The 23527-nt window shown below is 45.1% G+C and overlaps 1 protein-coding gene across 1 annotated transcript in view; it reads right to left on the reverse strand.

Moving 5' to 3' along the window:
- The window catches only part of LOC132818939 (retinoic acid receptor RXR-gamma-A-like), a 167534-nt gene extending 145813 nt beyond the window's left edge, over nt 1-21721 (reverse strand). The window contains exon 1 of the mRNA XM_060830083.1: nt 21666-21721. Within this exon, the coding sequence (XP_060686066.1) occupies nt 21666-21699 (34 nt within the window). The 5' untranslated portion in view covers nt 21700-21721. The remainder of the gene's footprint in view (nt 1-21665) is intronic.
- Nucleotides 21722-23527: the final 1806 nt, after the last annotated feature.

Genomic DNA, 23527 nt, shown 5'->3' on the forward strand with positions numbered 1-23527 from the left:
GGGGGGAAGGTAACTGAGAATGCAATAGGTAGATGTAGGTGGGGGAGAGGGTGATAGGTTGGAGAGGAGAGAGAAGTGGATAGATGGGAAAGATGATGAACAGATCAAGTGGGCGGTGCTGGGTTGGAGGCTTGGGACTGGGATAAGGTGGAGGGGAGGGGAAATGAATCCACCATGATCCTGTGTGGTTGCAGGGTCCCAAGGCGAAAGATGAGGCATACTTTCTCCATAGGTGGAGGACTGGTAAACAGACAAGAAGGAGGGAGTGAAGGTAAATGAGAAATGTTTCTATTGATTGGCCATGGCTACTGAAGTGACGTAAGGATCAGTATTGAGCCTTCATGTATTTACCATCTCAGATTCAAGTCTAACCTGCTCCAACAGTGCGCAATAAAATCTCTGAACAGGTTAATTAGAAAAACAGGTTAATTTTTTTAAAAAAGATTAAGAGACTGCGAATAATGTTTCCTGACAATTCAAATAATGGTGGAGATGTAAGCTGTGGGGAGGACAAAGAGCGACTTCAAAGAGATACGGCCAGGTTAAATGAGTGGCCAACAAGGTGGCAGACGGAGTGCAATGTGGCAAAGTGAGAGATTATTCAAAGCAAAATATTTTTCAAAGGCGTAAACCTGACGTTCACGTTCAGAGAGCCTTCGATGTAACATAACCAGAAATTGCTGGAAAAGCTCAACAGGTTTGGCAGCATTTGTGGAGAGAAATCAGGGTTAGTGTTTCGGGTCGATGTACTTGTACAAAGAACACAAAGATGTAGCACGTGGTTCCATCAAGGAAGCATACTTTAAAGAGACTTCCCGAAAGTATATTTAAGGACGGATATACTTGCATTGAAGACAGCACAGCAAGGTATACTACATTGGTCCCTGGCTTGAAGGGGCTGCCCCTGAGAGGTTTGGAACAATGAGACAGTGAAACATTCAAGATTCTGAATGGAGTTTTATGGGTTGATACTGAGAGGTTTTTCTCCCTGACTGAGGAATTTCACAGAATCTCTACAGTGTGGAAACAAGCCATTCAGCCCATTGAGTCCACAACAGATTCTCCGAAGACCACCCTCCCCAACCAACCTATCCCTGTAACCCTGCATTTCCTCTGGCTAATCCACCCAGCATGCACATCCTTGCACACGATGGTCAATTTAGCATGGCCAAACCACCTAACCTGCATATCCTTTGACTGTGGGAGGAAGCCGGAGGACCCGGAGGAATCCCATGTAGACACTGGGAGAGCATGCAAACTCCACACAGTCACCCGAGGGTGGAACTGAATCCAGGTCCCTGGTACTGTGAGGCATCAGTGCTAACCACCGAGCCACTATGCTGCTCAATTTGTTTTTTTTCACTCAGACATCTGCAAAAACTTGGAATTCTCTCCCTCAAAGGGTTGTGGATGCTCCATCACTGAATATGCTTTAAGGCTGGAGTACACAGATACTTGGTCTCTCAAGGGAAATGGGGAGTGGACAGAAATCAGCTCTGGTCATATGAAATGGGGGAGCAATCTGGGTGAGTTTGCTCTACTCCTGCACCTATTTCTCAAGTTCTCATGTAACTTTGGTACTTTCCTCATTTGCCATCCACAGAGGGATCACAATCAGTAAACCTGGCTGATGTGTTTCCATTTCTCACCCTCCACCCCTCCCAAATCCTCTAAATAATGTTGAGAGCGGCTAACTCAATACGGGTTTAATTGTATTTCCTGAAACCATCAGTACGTTGGGCAGTGACTGTTTTCTATAGGAAGGAGCACATTACACTTCGAGACACATGCAGCACATACATATATACATTGGGCATTGAGTCCATTGAACAGGCTGGGAGATAAAAAAAACAACAAACCAGTGAAAGCCATTAGCATGAAAATATTAATTAGAACAGTGCAGTTGTGCTCAAAAGTAAATATGAAAGAGTACATCCAAAAATAGATTTGTTTTTGCTCAACTGCATGTCCTGAAATGGAACAAGCTGTCCTTCAGGACCTGTCAGTTCAGGCTCTGTGAACACTTGGATAAGCACACAGCCTTCCATGTGTGCTAATGCTCTCTCTCTGTCTTGCTGTCTCTCCTTTGATTGTTCTCTCTTAACATCCTACTCTGTCTCTCTTCATCTCGGTCTCTCACCCTCCTTTCCTGTCTCCCTCACTCTGTCTCTATTTTTCTCTACCTCCTTCCCTCTGTCTCTCCCTTTCTCTCTGATGCTTCCTGTCTCTCCCTCCCGCTCCCTGGCAATTTCTCTCCCACTCTCTGGAGTCCCTTTATCTCTGCCTTGCTTACTTTCCCTCCAACTTTCTCCATCTCCTTCTCTCTGTCCAGATTTCCTTTTCTCACACTCTCTTTTTCTCTTGTCTTGGTCTCACTCACTCCATCTCTTCAGTTTCCCCATCATTTGCACCCTCCTCTCACTCTGCCACTTTCTCTCCTGTCTCTTTCATTTCCCCATCTCTCTCCGTAACAAAAATCAGACACTGTTAAAACTACAGAAGAACAATGACCTTGAGTTTAAGATGTAAACAGTGAATTCTTGCTGAGATCAGAAGGAGGGTGTGGAGGTTAAAATCATCCAAGGTGCAGCAGAATGTTCAAAAACTTCTATTTTCTCGAATTGTTGAATTGGGGAGGTGGGGGAGGAAGGGCTGGAGCGACGTCGGGTGGGGAAATGATGTGCAAAAAGCCTACAGGCGTAGCCTTCTGAAAACAGAAAGAAAAAATGTTGGAAGCAACACAGTACAAACATCAGCACTTGTGCAGGCTTTCTGTTTTCACTTTGGATTTTCAGCAAATGCACTTTATCTGTACAGAACAATCAATGGATTCCCAAAGGAAATTGAAGATTAAACAGTCTGGAATTTGGGATGGGGCACATTACAGACTGTGACAATACCTTTGTGTTACATGATAGCATTCACAGAAAATTAGATGGAAATTACAGACAGGCTCAGGCCATTCAGCTCAAACGATCTATACCATGTGAGCCTCCTGGCTTGTCCTTTTGCCTCAAGAGTTTGGCTAGCTTCCTCAATGCGTCTGTGGGACCTGCCTCCCCTCCTTCCTGCAACAGTGAGTTACCCACATTTTCACCACTCTCAGTGCAAGGAGTTGGGAGTTTAAAGCAGTAAGTTATAGGTCTTAAAACACCAAATAATGCACAATTATACTAACTGATAAAGGATATGCCTGCTTAACAGAATAAGTCACAAGGCTCAACAGTTTCCTTTCAAATAGCACACAATCTTAGTATCAACCAAACCATCTCACAGCCAATAAATTGCTGTGTTGAACAAAGAAATCTGGACTATTTGGTCTCTCGGGCCTGTTCCCCCATTCAATAGAATTGTGACTGATCTGATTTGTAGCCTCAACAACACTCTCCTGTGCACCTCCCTCCCCCTCCATATCCATTGACTCCCCAGTCAATCCAGGATCTAACTCAACCTCAAATAAATTCCATGCCCCAGCCTTCACTGCGCTCTGGGGAAGAGAACGAAACTGACTAATGATCTGAGGAAAGAAAGCAATTCTCCTCATATCTGCCTTTCATGGGAGACCCCTTATTTTTTAAACAGTGTTCCCCCCACCCCGGTTCTAGTCTCTCCCACAAGGGGAAATGTCCCTTCAGCCTCCACTCTGTCAAGTCCCCTCAGAAGCTCATTCATTTCTATAAGGCCACCCTGTACTCTTCTAACCACCAGTGTGTACAGACTCAATCTGACCTCATAAGAAAATCCCTTCATCTTAGGAATCAGTCAGAGATGTGCTTACTGCTGTAATATAAGAAACGTGGCGAGCAGATGTATGATAATGAATCTGTTTTTAATCATGTGGGCTGAGATATAAATATTGGCCCAGACACTGGGAGAATTCCCCTGCTCTTGTTTGAAGTACACATTTGGGATCTTTTACAATTGGCTTAGTGCAAGCAGATAGGGTCTAAGTTTAGCACCTCATTGAATTGATGACACTACCAAAACTCCCTCAGCACTGCACTGGAGCATCAGCCAGGAACGTGCGCTCCAAAGTGAGACCTGAACCCATAACACTCCAACTGAGAGACCACAGCCGACACCGTCTCGTTGTCTCCCATCTAGACAAAGGACAAGTCACTGCATTGTCTCAGGGGTTCGGAGGGAGGGAAAACAGCTGGGCGGTCAACGGCCCCAGCCAGACATCACTGTAAAGTCCACATCAATCAGACCTTTGCAACTGGAAACAGAGCTGATTATTTAGATCAAGCGCTCTGAGTGCACTACCCACATGCTCAGTCCGGGCGGATTTGACAGTAGTATGATGTGATGTGAACAAATGCACTCTCGTTAATAAATCATAAAGTGTATGCTATATTATTGCAGTGTGCCTGGCTGCACTTGAGGGTGAGCATTGCAAAACCCCAGGAATATCAAACCTTTCTTCAAACTGGGGTCACTGACCTTTGTATGCAACCCACAAGAGTCTTTTTTTTTGATTTGATTCATTTTCATCTTGTCGATGTCATTGAAAAGACAGGTATTTATTGCCCATCACCGTTGCCCTGGTGATGGTGCTGACACAAATTGAGTATTGTCAGAAGATAGTGAAGCATTAATAATGGGAGCTCGTGCTGTGGTGGGCATCACCCTTGCCTTTGAGCCAGAAACTCCGAGTTCAAATCCCACTCTCAGGCTTCAGGGCCAATGACAGAGTGCTCATAGTGTGCTAAATCCTTCCAAAATGTAACACGGGGCTCAGCCAGAACCACTAGCTAGCTACAATGCAAAAGCCTCCTCATGTTATGAAGACACGTGTGCAGCTATCTGTGGCAGCTGTCCCCATCATTTCAAAGGACTGTTTAGCCAGAGGAAGTGGTGGAGGCTGGTACAATTGCAACATTTAAGAGACATTTGGATGGGTATATGAATAGGAAGGGTTTGGAGGGATATGGGCCGGGTGCTGGCAGGTGGGACTAGCTTGGGTTGGGATATCTGGTCGGCATGGACGGGTTGGACTGAATGGTCTGTTTCTGTGCTGTACATCTCTATGACTCTATGATGAGGACAGAGTTATACAAGGTGGTGTCAGACAGATAGGCCAGACAAAGCACAGACAGAATGTTTCCCAGCAGCAGGACACTAATGAATTCTCGGAAACTAACTGATTCCTCGTTGCTTTCTCTGACTAGTATGTAGATCTGGAGTACTGTGAACAGCTCATCTCAACATTTTTTAAAAAATGATATAGACAAGCATTAGAAGGTGCAAAAAAGACTTTGAAGAATTAAAACAAAACAGAGATGGAACAGGTATCAGTAAAGGAGAACTCTGCTCTAGAAAATAAAGGGGTGATGTGATAGAAGTCTTCAAAATTATGATTCCAGTCAGGTATAGGCAGAGAAGATGATCTTACATTTGAGGGAGTCCTGGAGCCATTATTTATCAGATGGTCCCTAATAAACCCAGTTGTGAATTCAGGAGAATCTTCTTTTCCCACAGAGTGGAGAGTATGAGGTTGAGGCGAGTAGCATTGAGGGAACATGAATAAATATATGAGGGAGAAAGACATGGAAAAATCTGGTAATAGTCAAATGAAGGTAGGCAAAGGCTTGTGTGGAGCATTAACACCAGCACAGCACAGCTGGGCTGAATGGCCTGTTTCTTATATACGGATGACAGCCAGCTCTATCTCACTGCCACTTCTCCCAACTCCTCCACTGACGCTAAACTATTATAGAAGAGACCCTCTCTCATATGCAGAGAATGAATAGGCAGAAACTTTCTCTCATCAAATACCAGAAAGAATAAAGGTCTGCCTTCAGTTGCCTTGGCTCTGAAACTCTCTCCCTAAACGTCTTTGCCTCTCAACCTTGTCTTCCTCCTTTAAGACACTCCTTAAACCTTTAATCAAGCTTTCAGTGACCAGACCTAACATGTCTTTCTGTTGTGCAAGCTGTCATACCTTGTTTTATAATGTTTCTGTGAAGTGCCGACATTTCACTGCATTAATGGTGCTATGTAAATGCAAGTTGTTGTGGGGTTACATAGGCATGTGACAGAGAAGGGATTGGAAAGTAAGCAGTTAGGGTTGGGTTGAAGTCAGGTGGGAGGAGGCTAGCATGAAGCATTAACACTAGCATGGACCATATGGCAGACATGGCTAGTCATAAAGTCACAGAGTCATAGAGAGGTACAGCACAGAAACAGACCCTTCAGTCCAACCTATCCATGCCGACCAGATATCCCAACCCAATCTAGTCCCACTTGCCAGCACCCGGCCCATATCCCTCCAAACCCTTCCTATTCATATACCCATCCAAATGCCTCTTAAATGTTACAATTGTACCAGCCTACACCCACATCCTCTGGCAGCTCATTCCATACACGTACCACCCTCTGCGTGAAAAAGTTGCCTGTTAGGTCTCTTTTAAATCTTTCCCCTCTCACCCAAAACCTATGCCCTCTAGTTCTGGACTCCCCGATCCCAGAGAAAAGACTTTGCCTATTTACCCTATCCATGCCCCTCATAATTGTGTAAACCTCTATAAGGTCACCCCTCAGCCTCCAATGCTCCAGGGAAAACAGCCCCAGCCTGTTCAGCCTCTCCCTATAGCTCAAATCCTCCAACCCTAGCAACATCCTTGTAAGTCTTTTCTGAACCCTTTCAAGTTTCACAACACCTTTCCGATAGGAAGGAGACCAGAATTGCACGCAATATTCCAACAGTGGCCTAACCAATGTCCTGTACAGCCGCAACATGACCTCCCAACTCCTGTACTCAATACTCTGACCAATAAAGGAAAGCATACCAAACGCCTTCTTCACTATCCTATCTACCTGCGACTGGTCCTGGGCTGTAAACTTAGTGTAATTCTATATAATCTGATAATGATCAGATAATCTAATTTTAACATAACTTGTGCAGCGTGGGACACCAGGGAGAATTGTTTTGGAAGATAGTGCTGTAAGTTCCTTTACCTCGAACTGAGGAGGCACATGGGGCCTGGGGTTTAAGGTCTCCGCTGAAAGACAGTGCCTCTCACAATCCAGCAGTCCCTCCATACTGGGACTGGGAATATCAGTAATGAAGCTGCAAAATAATGAGCTTGTGATCCAATATACAGTTCACAGAGTTACACAATGATACAGAACCACTCATGCAATCATGTCTTTGAAAGAGCTTTCTAATTTATCCCATTCTCTTAAACTTTCTATCAAATCTTGGTGCTGGAAAAGCACAACAGATCAGGCAGCATCCGAGGAGCAGGAAAATCGACGTTTCAGGCAAAAGCCCTTCATCAGGAATCTCCCAATTTATATCCACTTCCCAGCCCCGAGAGGGAAAGCTTCTTGCTGGACTGTGGGCTGACAACATGCCAGTGACTTAGCCCAGAATATTATCATGAAGTTACAAACATCTGGATGTGACTGGAGGCAGCTCTTCTCGATTGTAACCCCTTAGAGCTTGAACATCTCTATCGGCTTCCTTTTCAATCTCCTGTTTTGGGAGGGAGAACAGTGAGAGCAAGAATACACATTGTGTGGAAAGAAAGCGCCAAGAACTAGCACATCGGAGAGGTTCAGGTATCTTTAAACTTGAAATGACAAGTAATGAACCTGCAAAATAATAAGCTTGTAATCCTATATAAAGTTCATGGAATCATACAATGAGACAGAACCACTCAGGTAATCGTGTCTTTGAAAGAACTTTCTAATTCATTCCCATTTTCTTAAATTTTCTATAAAGCTTTGTGCGTTTTTCATTTCAAATATTTCTTTAATTCCTGTTCGCCTGCTATCAATGAAACTGCTCCAGCGCCCTTTCAGACAGTGCATTCCAGGTCAGAACTTATTACTTTAAAAAATATTCCCTCATTTTCAATTTGTTTTTGTCAGCAATTTTCTGAAGTCTGTGCCTTTTGATTGTACAGTATCTCTTTCTTCCAGTGACAACCAATCATAGAGTCATAGAGATGTACAGGATGGAAACACATCCTTCGGTCCAATCCGTCCAAATATCCCAACCCAATCTAGTCCCACCTGCCAGCACCCGGCCCATATCCCTCCAAACCCTTCCTATTCATATACCCATCCAAATGCCTCTTAAATGTTTCAATTGTTCCAGCCTCCACCACATCCTCTGGCAGCTCATTCCATACATGTACCACCCTCTGCGTGAAAAAGTTGCCCCTTAGGTCTCTTTTATATCTTTCCCTTCTCACCCTAAACCTATGCCCCTCTAGTTCCGGACTCCCCCACCCCAGGGAAAAGACTTTGTCTATTTATCCTATCCATGCCCCTCATAATTTTGTAAACCTCGATAAGGTCACCCCTCAGCCTCTGACATTCCAGGGAAAACAGATCCAGCCTGTTCAGCCTCTCCCTACAGCTCAAACCTCGTCCTCTTGAATATCTCAATTAACTCTCCCCTGAACCTTCTCTGTTCTGAGGCGAACAACCCCAGCTTCTGAAAGTCTGTCTCCATAACTGAAATCCTTCGTTGCTGGTTATCTTTTGGCTGATCTCTTTTCAAGAGTGGTGTAACCCAGAAACACAATACTCTCAGTGAGGCGTAACCAGTGATTTATAACAGCTTAATTCTTGGTGTAGCCTTTTCAGTTTGCATGTGGTTTTGGGTATGTGTGTGGGTGCTTGGCGTAATGATTGTCAAGCCTTTTCTCTCTCCCAGTTTCTTCCTGTACCCACTGGAGGTGTTAACTCAGATTAAAATCAAGAGCTTCCCCTTCTTTAGGTCCACCCTTTGCCAATGAGGTGAGGCTCAATTGGGAGCTATCAAGATTCCCCAAACCCCAAACCCTTCAGGTGGGTTGCTGAGGCACTAAGGAACAGGGGAAGGGGATAGTATCCTGTAATGTAGTGCTTCTCAAAGTAGGGGTCGGGACCCAATGTGGGCTGAAAGTTTGGGGTAGTGAACTCTGAGGCAGTGACAGCTGCTGTAGAAGTTGTAATAGCTGTACTCTGCTGTACCAACAGTCACTCTCAGAGCCTGCAAAAGCCCATGCTCTCAGTACCCAGTGAAGGCTTGCAACAGTTTTCATGTCTTGAAATTGAGTAACAGTGGGGAAAAAGTTTGGAAAGGCACTGCTCACCTTCACGTGCGTGTGTGTGAGAGTGAGTGAGTGAGTGAGTGAGTGAGTGAGTGAGTGAGTGAGTGAGTGAGTGAGTGAGTGTGAGAGTGTGTGTGTGAGAGTGTGTGTGTTGGGGTGAGTCCAGAAAGACATTTGGGACTCTGTTTGGTTAGTCACTGAAAGGAAACTTATGAATTCTTATGAAATTTATGAGTTCTTACGAAAGTATGAGGAGGGTAGTGATAGTTGGTGGAACGGACAGACACATGACACATAAAATTGAACGCATCTCAGTGTGAACGATGCCTTCTGGTAGGAAGAACAAGAGGCAATACAAAATTGTAAAGACAGTACAGAATCAGAGGGACCTGGGAGTTTATGAGTACAGGTACATTTTTGAAGGTGGCATAGAAAGATATGAATTAGTTGTGGGCCATTCAGCCCCTCTAGCCTGCTCCACCATTCAATAAGATCATAGCTGGGATGTTTGTGCCCTCAACGTCACAACCTCATTAATGCTTGGCTCAATTGTTTGTGAAGAATATACCTATCTCTGCCTTCAAAATGTCCAATGACCTTACTTCAGGTGCTCTGTGTGGAATTTCAAAGACTCATGACTCTCTCCTTATCTCCATCTAAAATGGGAGACTGCTTATTTTTAAACCGTGTCCCCTGGTTCTTACCTCCCCCACAAGGGGAAATGTCCATTCAGCAAATCCATTTCATGTCTCCAAGAAAAGCATTCCAACCCCAAAAAATATCAGGAGAAATCATTAAAACTGGAAGTTATGTCACACTTTAGAAAACGCTGGGGTGGCCTCAGCTGGAATACAGTGTCCAGTCTGGACAACTTGCTTTAGAAAGGATGTGAAGGGATGAGAGGGTACAGAAAAGGTTTACAAGAAGGGTTCCAGGGATGAGGGACTTTTACAAACCAATTATTTTAATGTTTCTGTTTTTTTTGATTGTGAACTGAAATGGGAATAAGACTAATTTAAAAGCCAAGTCTTGTTGAAGGGTTACTGCACTTTTTAAAAGCAAGTAACCTGCCACACATTGGAAGTGCTGTTTACACAGCTGCTTGTTTGAGCAGTGGAGAGAGCGTAGTTGCAGGTAAGCTGGAGTCTGGGAGTGTGCATGAACAGAGATTTGGCTAGCAACCAGTCACTGATGAATCTGTGTGAGAGTGGTGAGTTAGCAATGACAAGGCCTCCAGCCTGGCAACAGCAATGTGATTGGCTCCCAAAGAAACACCTCAGAGAATGTGAACGTTCGGCTCCGAGGCTATCAACTCTCTGGAAGCAAGGAACTGTGTTTGCGCCCTACAGTAAAATACATCTCAAGCCTGAAGATAGCCAGTCTCTCTCTCCTCATGTGTCAACTTAGGATGAGAGGTTGAAAGTGTCGGACTCTCAAACCCATCAGCTGGGTTGCTGAGGCAATGAAGCTATTTTAGTAAAGGGGCAGAGGAGGAGGGTAATATCCAGTAATGTAGTGCTGTGACTTTTAATCAGTAAGTCAGGGACCTTTTATAAGTATGAACCAGTCACCCTGTCCCCTGAAAATGAGTATCTGGAGAAATAACGTTCTGATCAGCAAAAGTATCATCTCAGCAAACCCTGTGGACAGGGCCCACTGAACCACCTTCCCAGCCTTTCCCTGTGCCCACATTTTTCCCTGTCTACCCCTTTTTTTGCACGCAGAGGGGAGTTTATAAGGGCCTTAAGAGTTTTTAACTAGTTGAGCTGTATGTTGATGGTTCGTAATTATTTATTTATAATTAATAGTAACCCTTGTTAAGTGCAAAAACCTGGTCCATGCTTACTGACAATTGGGAAGTTTTGCATACTTCCAAAACTTTTTAACTTTTGAGATGACTCCAGGAAGAGTGGAGCTTGTATTTCCAATGCTCACTCACCCAGTGAGGTGTAACAGACTTCAATTACAATGATAGATTGGAGAGGCTAAGGGCTATTGTCCTTAGAAGAGAATAAGAGGAGCTTTGATAGATGGGAATCTGGGCAGAGCAGATAGGGACAAACTGTTCCAGGGTGGGGGACTGAGACGTAGATGACACTGATTTAAGGGAATTGGCAAAAGGAGTGAGAGTAAAATGAGGACAAAATGTTTGGCACAATGGGTGACTAGGATGTGGAATGTACTACCTGAGAGTGTGGTGGAGGCAGATTCGATTATCCTTTCAAAAGGGAACTGAATAATTATCTGAAGAGAACAAAAGAAGACAGGCTACAGCAACAGGGAATGAACTGGCAATGTTGCTGCTGCAGAGAGCTGGCACTGACATGGCAGGCTGAGTGGCCTCCTCCTATGCTGTGACCCTTCCCTGATGCTGTGACCAATCTCCAGCCCCCTCCACGTTCTCACTGCCCGGGTCCCACCTGCTTCCCATCCATTCATTTAACAAATGCCCTTTTTGATTCTTCTCCAGTGATTGGGGTTACACAAAGCACAGTGAACTTGAGACTGTGCTTTCATTACCTTTATTGAATTAAGCGATATTGAGTTCTCCCATTGTGTCTCATTTACACAGCCCTTTCCCATTCACATTCACTTTCAATCAATGTCTAATTTATACCAGGATGCCCCCTACACTGAAATGAAATCGAAAACCCACAGAATCAAAATTAAGCTGAAGCATTTGGATCTACGCAGGGACAAATTAAAGGGTAATTGTCTTCATGGAAACAAAGTGTCTGACAAATTAGTTATTGCTTCTTTACAATCATCGTCCAAGTTTATCTGACTAAACAGTGTGTAAACATTAGGGACACTGCTAATATTATTGCTCTTCTCAATATACAAAAATGAGATATGAACTGGGTGTGGCAGGTGACTATCAGAGAGAACAGAAAACTAAGACATTGTTCAAATGAAAGGGACTTTAAGCAACTTCAAACAAACACACATGTGCCAAGTGGGATGAAGAGGAACTTACAACTGAATTATAATTTAATGTCCCTTCCATGACATCCCCAGGACACAGTGTAACTAACCAAGCAGTTTCTAAAGTGCCGTCAGCATGTAATATATGAAACCTGGCAATGAATGTGGAGCAAACCCTCACAAACAGCAGAACCAGTTCCGAAGTAGAGTCATTAGACCTGAAACGTTAACTCTGTTTCTCGCTCCACAGGTGCTGCCAGACCTGTTGAGTCTCTCCCACATTGTTTCAGATTTCCAGCATCCACAGAGCGTTTTGCTTTTACCTCAATTTAATATCTGGTCTCGGGGCAAAGAGAGAGGGGCAGCGATAGGAATTGCCCCCTGGAACACAGTGAGAATTTTGTCGGGCGAGAGATTCCCAATGTTTGCCGTGGTCTTTAATGCAGCTCATGAGTTTAGTTGGCTGAATCTGGGGCAGGGGTGGGTATACGCCGCTGATATGTGATGCCTTATCAATGAGGTAAATATGGAAATCTGTTGTAAACTTAATAGACTTATTTTTACTGAATGAGATAAAGTGCTTGTGCATCCTTTAATGGCAATGGTGGACATAAATGCATTTAAAAGGCTGTTCCTTACTAATCCTGAAGGGCTGTTGTGCTACAGTGGCTGTGCCCCATGTTGATATGATGAGTCAAAGGGCCTTTTTCTGTTCTGTGGACCTCTATGATTCCATGCCCCTGTCTCTGAGGAAGGAGATCCAGGTTCAAATCCCACCAGCTCCAGAAGTGTGCAATAATATCTTTGAACAAGTTGAGCAGGAAATATTTTTTTCCCTGATTCTTAATGTCCAAATTTCAAACAGGAATTGCAGATCTTTCCACTCCTGGGAATAGATGAAAGAATAGATGAAATGTCCAAAACCTTCCACTGCTCTTGAACAACAAAACACCACTCTGAATGGGGCCAAAAAGCCTTTGAGATTCTGGTAAATACTTTTTGCTGTATTTCCCAGCAGGTTCTCCATGAGTTTTGTAAGGAGTGCTCTTTATCTGGGGCATCACAGTTCCTGAGAAGTGAAGGTCTGTTGACTCAACTTTCAAAGACTGGTGACAAATGAACCTTCTGCCACTGTTTCTGAATCAGGGAAATCTGAGGAAAGCACAGCTTCCAAAAGGCTGAAAACTGGGTGGAAGTTCTGTTAAGAGGACAAGGTCCAATATACAGCGCAGGCCACATGTGAGTGGGACTGGTGCCAATACACCTGCCTATGGAAGTTCACAGAGTTACTGCAAATGAAGCCAGGAAGATAAGACTTGCGTTTACAGAGTGCTTTATCACATTATAAACTTGCCCTTGCTTGGCACCCTCAGAAATATTGCAAGTCACGTCACATAAACCAATCATGATTGATTTGGGCAAAGAATGAGGCACACAGCTGATGTAATAAAGACAGCAGCTATCTGATGGCTGATCCAGGGAGCTCTACAGCGTTCCTGTGTGGAATCAAACCCCACCCCACATCAAATAAAAGCAAAGTACTGTGACTGCTGGAGATCCGAAATCAAAACAGAAGGTGGGGGACAGACTCTGCAGGTCTTGTAGCATTTTTGGGAGAGAGTAACAAAGTTAACTTTCTGGGGGAAAAAATGTTAACTCTGTTTCACTCTCTCCCCACAGATGCTGTCAGACCTGCTGAGTCTCTCCAGCACTTTCCGTTTTGATTTCGTAAACTGCCTGAGCTCCACACTTGCAAAATAAGGAATGAGAAAGGGTGATTTGGAGTGAGGGAGTGCATGAGATACCCATTGTGCAAGAGGAATTTTGTGGGGATGAGGTTTGGTAAATATGTCTTGGCCATGCTCATGCTCAACATCCACCACAGCCCCCCACAAAATGATTTGGTCCTTTGTGAATTGTACTACCTGAATTAAGTTAGTATTATGGTGAGTGGGTTACACTGTGGGTACAGTGAAACAACAGGCCACAAGGCTCAACTAGTTCACGTTAACCTTTATGCCCTGCATGAGCCTCCTACAACCCCACTTTAACTGATTCTTGTAAGGGTAACCTTCTGTGCAGAGAATTACAGAGAAGATACAATGGTGCAGGAGGATGTTGGCTCATTGTGTCTCCAAATGAACCAGTCATTTATTGCCATTCTTCGGTCTCCTCCCCATTAGCCTGAACAGTGTTCACTTTCAAATCACAGTCTAATACTCTCTCAAGTGCTCTAGTTGAACCTTTTAGAGGGGCTTGATAGGCTGGGACTTTCTTCACTGTAGCATAGGAGGTTGAGGGGTAACCTTACAGCGGTTTATAATAGTACGAGGGCCAGAAGTGAGGTGAATAACAAAGGTCTTTTCCCTAAGGTGGGGGAGTTCAAAACTAGAGGCATATTTTTAAGGTGAGAGGACAAAGATTTAAAAAGGACATGAGGGGCAATGTTTTTACACAGAGGGTGGTTCACGTGTGGAATGAACTGCTACAAGAAGTGGTGGAGGCAGGTACAATTATAATGTTTAAAAGACATTTGGATCAGTTCATGAATAGAGAGGAAGTTTGGAGGGATATGGTCAAGGACAAGCAGGTGGGACTTGCTTAGTTTGAAAACATGGTTGGCATGGACTAGTTACCGAATGGTCTGTTTCCTTGCTGTATGACACTATAACTTTGACTCAATAATGGCTGGAGATCTTCTACATTGACCAGGCCTTGACTCACCCTAGAGACAGTAAGTCTGAACAGTGCCGCATTTTGTCCAATCGCACTGGTGGGATTGCTCCTGATTATGAATCTGAGCCTCTACTGGTGGGGAGGGAACTCGAACCGATGACCTTTTGACTCTGAGGCATGGGTGAGACACTGAGACATGTTGACAGTTCGACAGGACTTGTGAACACAAACAGAAGTCGATCGAAAGCACAGAAGAGGGCCAGGTTTGCGTAAACATGAAGTCAATGCAGCCGTCAAAAAGTCTGGCTTTCACTCCTCAAACCATCGGTGCAGCCACGCCCTAACTTGACCTGACCAGGACAGGAAAATTGACAAAACACACAAAACAACCTCACTGACGGTATATGTCAGTGTCCTTGATGGAAATGGGCAGAAATTTATCTTACATTATACTTGCACCAAAGGAACAAATTTTCTCAGCTGTAAGGCCCCTCCAAACTGCAGTGCATTACCCTATTACAACACGAATCTCGTCCAAAAATCACGACATAGAGTCATAAAAATGTACAGCACGGGAACAGCCACCACTTCCCCTGGCAGCTCACATACACGCACCACCCCCTGTGTGAATAGGTTGCCCCTTAGGCCCCTTTTAAATCCTTCCCCTCTCACCCTAAACCTGTGCCCTCTAGTTCTGGACTCCCCCACCCCAGAAAAAATACCTTGTCTATTTATCTTCTCCATGCCCCTCATGACTTTATAAACCTCTATAAGGTCACCCCTCAGCCTCCGAAGCACCAGGGGAAGTAGCCCCAGCCTGTTCAATCTCTTCCTATAGCTCAAATCCTCCAACCCTGGCAACATCCTTGTAAATCCTTTCTGAGCCCTTTCAAGTTTCACAACATCTTTCCGATAGGAAGGAGACCAGAATTGCACACAATATTTCAACAGTAGCCTAACCAATGTCCTGTACAGCCACAACAAGACCTCCCAACTCCTGTACTCAATGCTCTGACCAATAAAGGAAAGCATACCAAATACCTTCTTCATTATCCTATCTACCTGCAACTCTACTTTCAAGGAGCTATGAACCTGCACTCCAAGGTCTCTTTGTTCAGCAACACTCCCTAGGACCTTACCATGAAGTGTATAAGTCCTGTTCTGATTTGCCTTTCCAAAATGCAGCACTTCACATTTATTTGAATTAAACTCCATCTGCCACTTCTCAGCCCATTGGCCCATCTGATCAAGATCCCATTGTACTCTGACGGAACCTTCTTTACTGTCCACTACACCTCCAATTTTGTTGTCATCTGCATACTCACTAACTGTACCTGCTATGTTCACATCCAAATCATTTACATAAATGATGAAAAGCAGTGGACCCAGCACCGATCCTTGTGGCACTCCACTGGTCACAGGCCTCCAGTCTGAAAGGCAACCCTCCACCACCACCCTCTGTCTTCTATCTTTGAGCCAGTTCTGTAACCAAATGGCTAGTTCTCCCTGTCTTCCATGAGATCTAACCTTGTTAATCAGCCTATCATGAGGAACCTTGTCAAACACCTTATTGAAGTCCATATAGATCACGTCCACTGTTCTGCCGTCAACAATCCTCTTTGTTACTTCTTCAAAAAATTCAAATTAGTGAGACATGACTTCCCCCACATGAAGTCAAGTTGACTATCCCTAGTCAGATCTTGCCTTTCCAAATACATGTAAATCTTGTCCTTCAGGATTCCCTCCAACAACTTGCCCACCAGCAATGTCAAGCTCACTGGCCTATAGCTCCCTGCGTTTTCCTTACCGCTTTTCTTAAACAGTGGCACCACGTTAGCCATCCTCCAGTCTTCTGGCAGCTCACCTGTGACTATCAACGAAACAAATATCTCAGCAAGGGGCCCAGCAATCACTTCCTAAGCTTCCCAGATTTGTCCACCTTTATGCGTTTTAAGACATCCAGGATCTCCCCCTCTGTAGTATGGGCATTTTTCAGTGTTTCCCACATTTTATATCTTCAATGTCCTTCTCCACAATAAACACTGATGCAAAATACTTGTTTAGTATGTCCCCCATCTCCTGCGGTTCCACACATAGGCTGCCTTGCTGATCTTTGAGGAGCCCTATTATCTCCCTAGTTACCCTTTTGTCCTTAATGTATTTATAGACTCCCTTTGGATTCTCCTTAGCTTTGGCAAATAGGATTATCTTGTATACCCTTTTTGCATTCCTGATTTCCCTCTTAACTATATTCTTACTGCCTTTGTACTCTAAGGATTCACTCAATCTATGCCTGACATATCCTTCCTTCTCTTTTTTAACCAAAACCTCAATTTCTCTCATCACCAGCATTTCCTATACCTACCTTCCTTGCCTTTCATCCTAACAGGAATATACTTTTCTGCACTCTTATCATCTCATCTAGAAGGCCTCCCACTTTCCAGCCATCCCTTTACCTGAGAACATCAACTTTTGAAAGTTCTTGCCTAACACCGTCAAATTGGCCTTCCTCCAATTTAGAACTTCAACTTTTAGATCCAGTCTATCCTTTTCCATCACTATTTTAAAACTAATAGAATTAGTGCTCCCCCACTGACATCTCAGTCACCTGCCTTGCTTTATTTCTCAAGAGTAGGTCAAATTTTACACCTTCTCTAGTAGGTACATCCACATACTGAATCAGAGAATTTTCTTGGACATATTTAACAAATTCCTCTCCACCTAAACCCTTAACACAATGGCAGTCCCAATCTATGTTTGGAAAGTTAAAATCCCCTCCCATAATTACATTGTTACTCTTACAGATAACTGAGATCTTTTTACAAATTTATTTCTCAATTTCCTGCTGACTATTGGGGTGGTCTATAATACAATCCCAATAAGGTGATCATCCCTTTCTTATTTCTCAGTCCCACCCAAGTAACTGTTCCCTGGACATAAAAATATGGAAGGATTTTCTCATTTGTCACAACCATCCATTTATTGTACAGTTCAAACAGAAAGAAACTACTGATGGAAAAGCACAGTCCTATCGCAGTGACTATCAATGTACTCTAAATGAGAGGAGAAAATCGATGATTTTGAGCTGTGTCACATCAACACTAACTTCCGAGCAACAGACAAAACTTCTACCAGTCAACACAGGACTAACGGTGAACATACAATCCAGATGCGTGAGCATGTACCCTCCCACGCAAGTTCCTTTGCATAGAAGTCTGAGCAAAGTACGCCCCTCGTCCACACTTTTGTTACCTCTCAACTTGACTATTTCAGCACAATCGTAGCTGTTCTCTCACACTCTACCCATAGGAAACATATAGTCATCCAAATCTCTGCTGCTGGTCTCTTCACAGGTCTTCCCACTGACCTATGTTACCTCCCATGCACAGTCTTGATTTCAAAGTTCCCATTTACTACAAACCGACCGACTCCCACAGCTACCTAGATTACACCTCCTCCCACCCTGCCCCCTGTAAAAACGCCATCCCATATTCCCAATTCCTTCGCCTCCGCAGCATCTGTTCCCAGGAGGATCAATTCCAAAACCGAACAACCCAAATGGCCTACTTTTTCAAAGACCGCAATTTCCCCTCCGAAGTGGTCGATGATGCTCTCCACCGCATCTCCTCCACTTCCCACACCTCTGCCCTTGAACCCCGCCCCTCCAATCACCACCAGGACAGAACACACTGGTCCTCACCTTCCACCCCACCAACCTCCATACACAGCATATCATCCTCCGTCATTTCCGCCACCTCCAAACAGACCCCACCACCAGGGATATATTTCCCTCCCCAGCCCTATCAGCGTTCCGGAGAGACCACTCCCTCCACGACTCCCTCGTCAGGTCCACATCCCCCACCAACCCAACCTCCATTCCCGGCACCTTCCCCTGCAACCACAAGAAGTGCAAAACTTGCGCCCACACCTCCCCTCTCACCTCCCTCCAAGGCCCCAATGGATCCTTCCCATATCCGTCGCAAATTCACCTGCACCTCCACACACATCATTTACTGCATCCGTTGCAACAGGTGTGGTCTCCTCTACATTGGGGAGACAGGCCGCCTACTTGCGGAACGTTTCAGGGAACATCTCTGGGACACTTGCAAACCAACTAACCCAACCACCCCATGGCTGAACACTTTAACTCCCCCTCCCACTCCGCCAAGGACACAGGTCCTTGGCCTCCTCCATCGCCAGACCCTGGCCACATGACAACTGGAGGAAGAGCGCCTCATCTTCTGCCTAGGAACCCTCCAACCACACGGGATGAACGTAGATTTCTCCAGCTTCCTCATTTTCCCTCCTTCCACCTTATCTCAGTCCTAACCCCCAGATTCAGCACCGCCCTCTTGACCTGCAATCTTCTTCCCGACCTCTCCGCCCCCACCCCCTCTCCGGCCTATCACCCTCACCTCCTTCCACCTATCATATTCCCAGCGCCTCTCCCCCAAAATTGCACTCCCACCCACCTTTTATCTCAACCAGCTTGGCACACCAGCCTCATTCCTGAAGAAGGGCTTATGCCTGAAAAGTCGATTCTCCTGCTCCTTGGATGCTGCCTGGCCTGCTGCACTTTTCAACTCTGGTCTCCAACACCTGCAGACTTCACTTTCTCCTTTCAAAGTTCCCACTCCTGTTTTCAAATCCCTCCACTGTATCACCTCTCCCTGCTCTGCAATCTCCTCCAGCTTCTTCAAAATGCCTGTGTTCTCATTCTGGTCTCTTGAACAACCCCTGTTTTATTTGCTCCATTGTTGATGACTGTCTTTAGAGGCAAGGATCCTACGTTGTGAACATCCTCGATGAAGCTATCCTCCTTTCTCTAGATCTCTCAATCCTGTCTCGTCAACTCTCACCAATGGCTGTAGGGCTTGTGCTGAGCATATGGGGTGGGGGCGGAGGGCAGTGTTGAACTCCTCTTGAGGTAGATGCCTTGTGCAGGGCGTCTTTTAACATGGGAATGCTGTCACTGTCCTTGACAGAAGGTAGATCCTACTCCAAGATGGCAAGGAAATCTCAAAGATTGGGAATCTCCCTCCTGCTGCAGCCTGCATCCACAGCAGCAGCCATTTACATTGCGCGAGCATCTTCCGCCTGCATCACCATTCTGGTCATGGTTTGGATTGCGTGTTGTCTGGCTCCACCATGCTGACCTTATCAGCATGGGTGACCCTGCCAGGAATTGAGAACTCCTGGTAGAACACTCAGGCCTCTCCATCGCAACAAGGTGACAATCCACAGAAAGGACAAATCTTCGGTGTTAGGACTCTTGCTGAGGGCACAGCCTCAGGGTGAAGGGGGGACTCTTTCGAACTGAGATGAGGAGGAATTTCTTCAGCCAGAGGGTGGTGACTCTGTGGAATGCATTGCCTTTACAGGCCAAGTTATAAGTGTATTTAAGACAGAGATAAATAGTGTCTTGACTGGCAAGGTGATCAAGGGTTACAGGGAGAAGGCAGGAGAATGGGGGTTGAGAAACATACTAGCCATGATCCAATGGCAGAGCAGACTCAGTGGGCTGAATGGCCTCAGCTTGCTCCCATATGGTTTTTCTACTTCTCTCTCTCTCCTCCTTTAAATCAAGATTTAAGCCTATATCTTTGACCAACCTTTTGGTTATCAGGCATATCTGCTCATGTGGTCCACTGCCATTATTTGCTTAATAATGTTCCAAAGAAGCACCTTGGGTTGTTTCGTGGAGTTGAAAGAGCTGTAAGTTGTTGTTAAGGAAACCAATATTACAGACATTAGAGGAATGGCCCATTAAACCTGTCACAAAACAAAGATATTGTACACTCTGATTTATTAACCAAGTTTCTGACCATTGCTTTATGAAATGCCAAGAATCTGAACTTGTGATCCCATAGTCTCAAGCTAGGGGAGCTGTGGAGAAAGCAGGTGCCCTCCACGCACTGTCCTTCACTCGGCCACAGGCCTGGGAATGTGATCTCTTCTTGTCGGTGATAATCCTTCAGGAACCCGCAGCGGATGGGGATTTAACTTTTTCTCTGAACGGTGCCAGTTGTTCTCTGATCAGAGACTCTGCCTTCCCATGGCACCTCTTGTACGTATCTCTGAAAGCAGCCACTATTTCATATCAATGCAGAGTTGACTTCTGCCTCACTCATCAGCTCCCACAGAAGCTGTTCTCGGCAGTGAGTTATCCAGCACAGAAATAACCTCTTTGAAAGTTTATCCAATTTCTGTTGTTCTCCCTGAGCTTCCAATCCTTTTCCCTGAATGTCACTGGAAGGAGAGACTTGCCATCAAAGCTGCTCATCTCGCTGCCTCCAGGACAAATGCAAGAATGCCAAATTTCAGACCATCACAACAATTTCCACTGCAGGAGAGAGGGGACCAATCCTTTTCAAAGATCTATCTGATTCACTGTTGAATGTTACTGTTCAATCAGTATTCACCCTGCTTCCAGACAGTGCATTCTAAATCATAACAGCTCAGAACTCCAAACCCCCCAAAATTATTTTGTCAACTTTCCTAGGTCCTTTGTGAACTTACCTATCAGCCAGTTGAAGTTCATTCCTGATGAAGGGCTTATGCCCGAAACGTCGAATTTCCTATTCCTTGGATGCTGCCTGACCTGCTGTGCTTTAACCAGCAACGCATTCTCAACTATCAGCCAGTTGAAACAGCTTCCTTTTACTTACTCTGTCAAAGCCCTTCATCATTTCAAACAGATCTGTTAAATCTCCCCACAGTTTTCCCTGCTACATTAACACATTCGGGAGCACAATCACAGATTGGAGTCGGGAAGAGGACTGAGGAAGACTGAGTGCTGGTCAGGGACCTGGAAACAGGAAATCCCCCTCTTCCACAGGTTACAGGCCCGAGTAGAGGTACAATTTAAAATGGTATCAACAACACAAGGAACTGCTCGTCAAGAAGCAACTCGTCACCATCCGTCGTGGAAAAGACAGGGACGACTTGGCATGTTTCCTCTCGGAACCAAGGCACCCCCGTTTGAAAAGGTAACTTGGAGTGAACAGCGCTTACCATAAGTGGAATGAAGGGTCCAAAAGTCCTCCATTATCACTTGCAGACTTTACGACTGGATAGCTGATAGTTAGACTGGGACACTGTCTGGGAGTCACCAGGAACACCAGATACAAGTTGTCAGCTCCACTCAGGAGGAGAGGCGAGCTAGGAAAGCGTGTGTTCGACCCCCTTCACTGGAAAGTAGGGCACCGAAGGCCAGCCTCACAATTGGAAAACCAAAGTCAGATAGATCTAGGCAGATATCTGAACAAAAAAAACCCCCAGCTCCACCACATGCAGCAGTGATGTGCACATTCGATCAAAGGTCATGGGCATTTGCAGAGAAAATCCAAATCGGACGCTCCCCCTCTGGCCTTCTCCAGTCTTCCCCGGGAAAATTGGTCAATCCTCAAGCGAAGAAAAATGCAGGCTGATACTCTATATCTCTAAATCCAGCGCCTCGGCATTCTTCACAAATCCATTAATTAACTCCACGACTGTCACAAATCAAAGCCCACACTCAGAGCACTAAGCTCCTTATCTCTATGACGGTCAATTATTAAACTGTACACATGTGTGCTGTGTGCATAAACAGGCTGGGATTTTACCAGCCTCCGCACAACACTTTCATACCATACTCTGCGTTCTCCTACCCCTCCCACCACCTCCTCCCTTCCCCCCCCCAACTGAATAACACATGCTAAAGTAGCTTAAACTATAAAAAGATTCGGGAGATCTTATTACATTAAGCGCAATATAAATGCTCAGATCTCTGGATCAGGAGCCAGTCAGGATAGACTCCAGTAAAAGCATGGTGTTCTTCAAGCTGAGACTTGACCTGGCTGGATGGTTGAAGGTGGGGGAGGGGGTTTGGCATCAAGAGATTAGACTGTCACTGCTACTGCTCCTTACGAGGAGGGCCCTCCACTTCCAGGCTCCTTTCATCGAATCAGAGACACAACCACTACAGAAGGAGGCCACTCAGCCCATAGTGCCTGTGCTGGCTGCTTGGAAGAACTTGTCCAACCTGTCCCTCTCAGCTGCTCTTTCCCTGTAACCCACCAAATTATTTTTGGTTTTAAAGCGTGACTTCTCAATGCCTTTAGAAGTAAGACCGTTTCAGCTTCCACAGTCCTTTCAGGAAGTGCACTGCAGGGCAAAAACAACTCTCTGCACCAAGAAAAATTCACCTCACCTTCCCTCTGCTTCTTTAGCCAATTCCTTTATCAGAACCCCTCGTGACTTGAACTTTTATTTAAATTCATTGACGGGATGCCTTATCAGTGCCGCGTAGTCAGGACTTTGTGTTTAATTCAAGGCAGTTGGAAGTTACAGTAAGTCCCTCCTTTTAGGTGGAGTCAAGGAAAATAAAGGTCACGTTGAAAAAAGTTGGCTTCCACCACCTGGGACGGTACCATGTCTCAAAACCGATGCAGCACTTCTGAAAGGTTGGCAGACAGCCACAGCCCCCAGCAGCAAACAGCTGGCTTGTATTCTCGGGATACTGGACGAGGGATTAAGACTGATTCGGAGAAAAGGGGGGATTCTCCCCTGCTTGTTCCCTGAAGAGCGATGCAAAATCCTCTTCATCTCCTTGAGTGGCCTGACAGGACCACACTTGAGCGATTATAAACTCTCCTCACCTGTATTTCTGAGACTGAGAATGAGGTCCTTCAATAAGCTTCTTCTGTGAATTCTTGATACACCCAGGAAGTGCTAAACGATGAAAGATCCAGATCCATCGAGTTCACCTAACCCCTTCTGGCAGTCACATGATACAACAGTATGGTTTGGTTGACTACACTTGACAATCAACCTCGATCAATTTGTCCATAACAGGCCCAGACACACTTGAAGATCTTGACTGAAATAGGTCATCT

This window comes from Hemiscyllium ocellatum, chromosome 9 (genome assembly GCF_020745735.1).
Source record: "Hemiscyllium ocellatum isolate sHemOce1 chromosome 9, sHemOce1.pat.X.cur, whole genome shotgun sequence".
NCBI lineage: Eukaryota > Metazoa > Chordata > Chondrichthyes > Orectolobiformes > Hemiscylliidae > Hemiscyllium > Hemiscyllium ocellatum.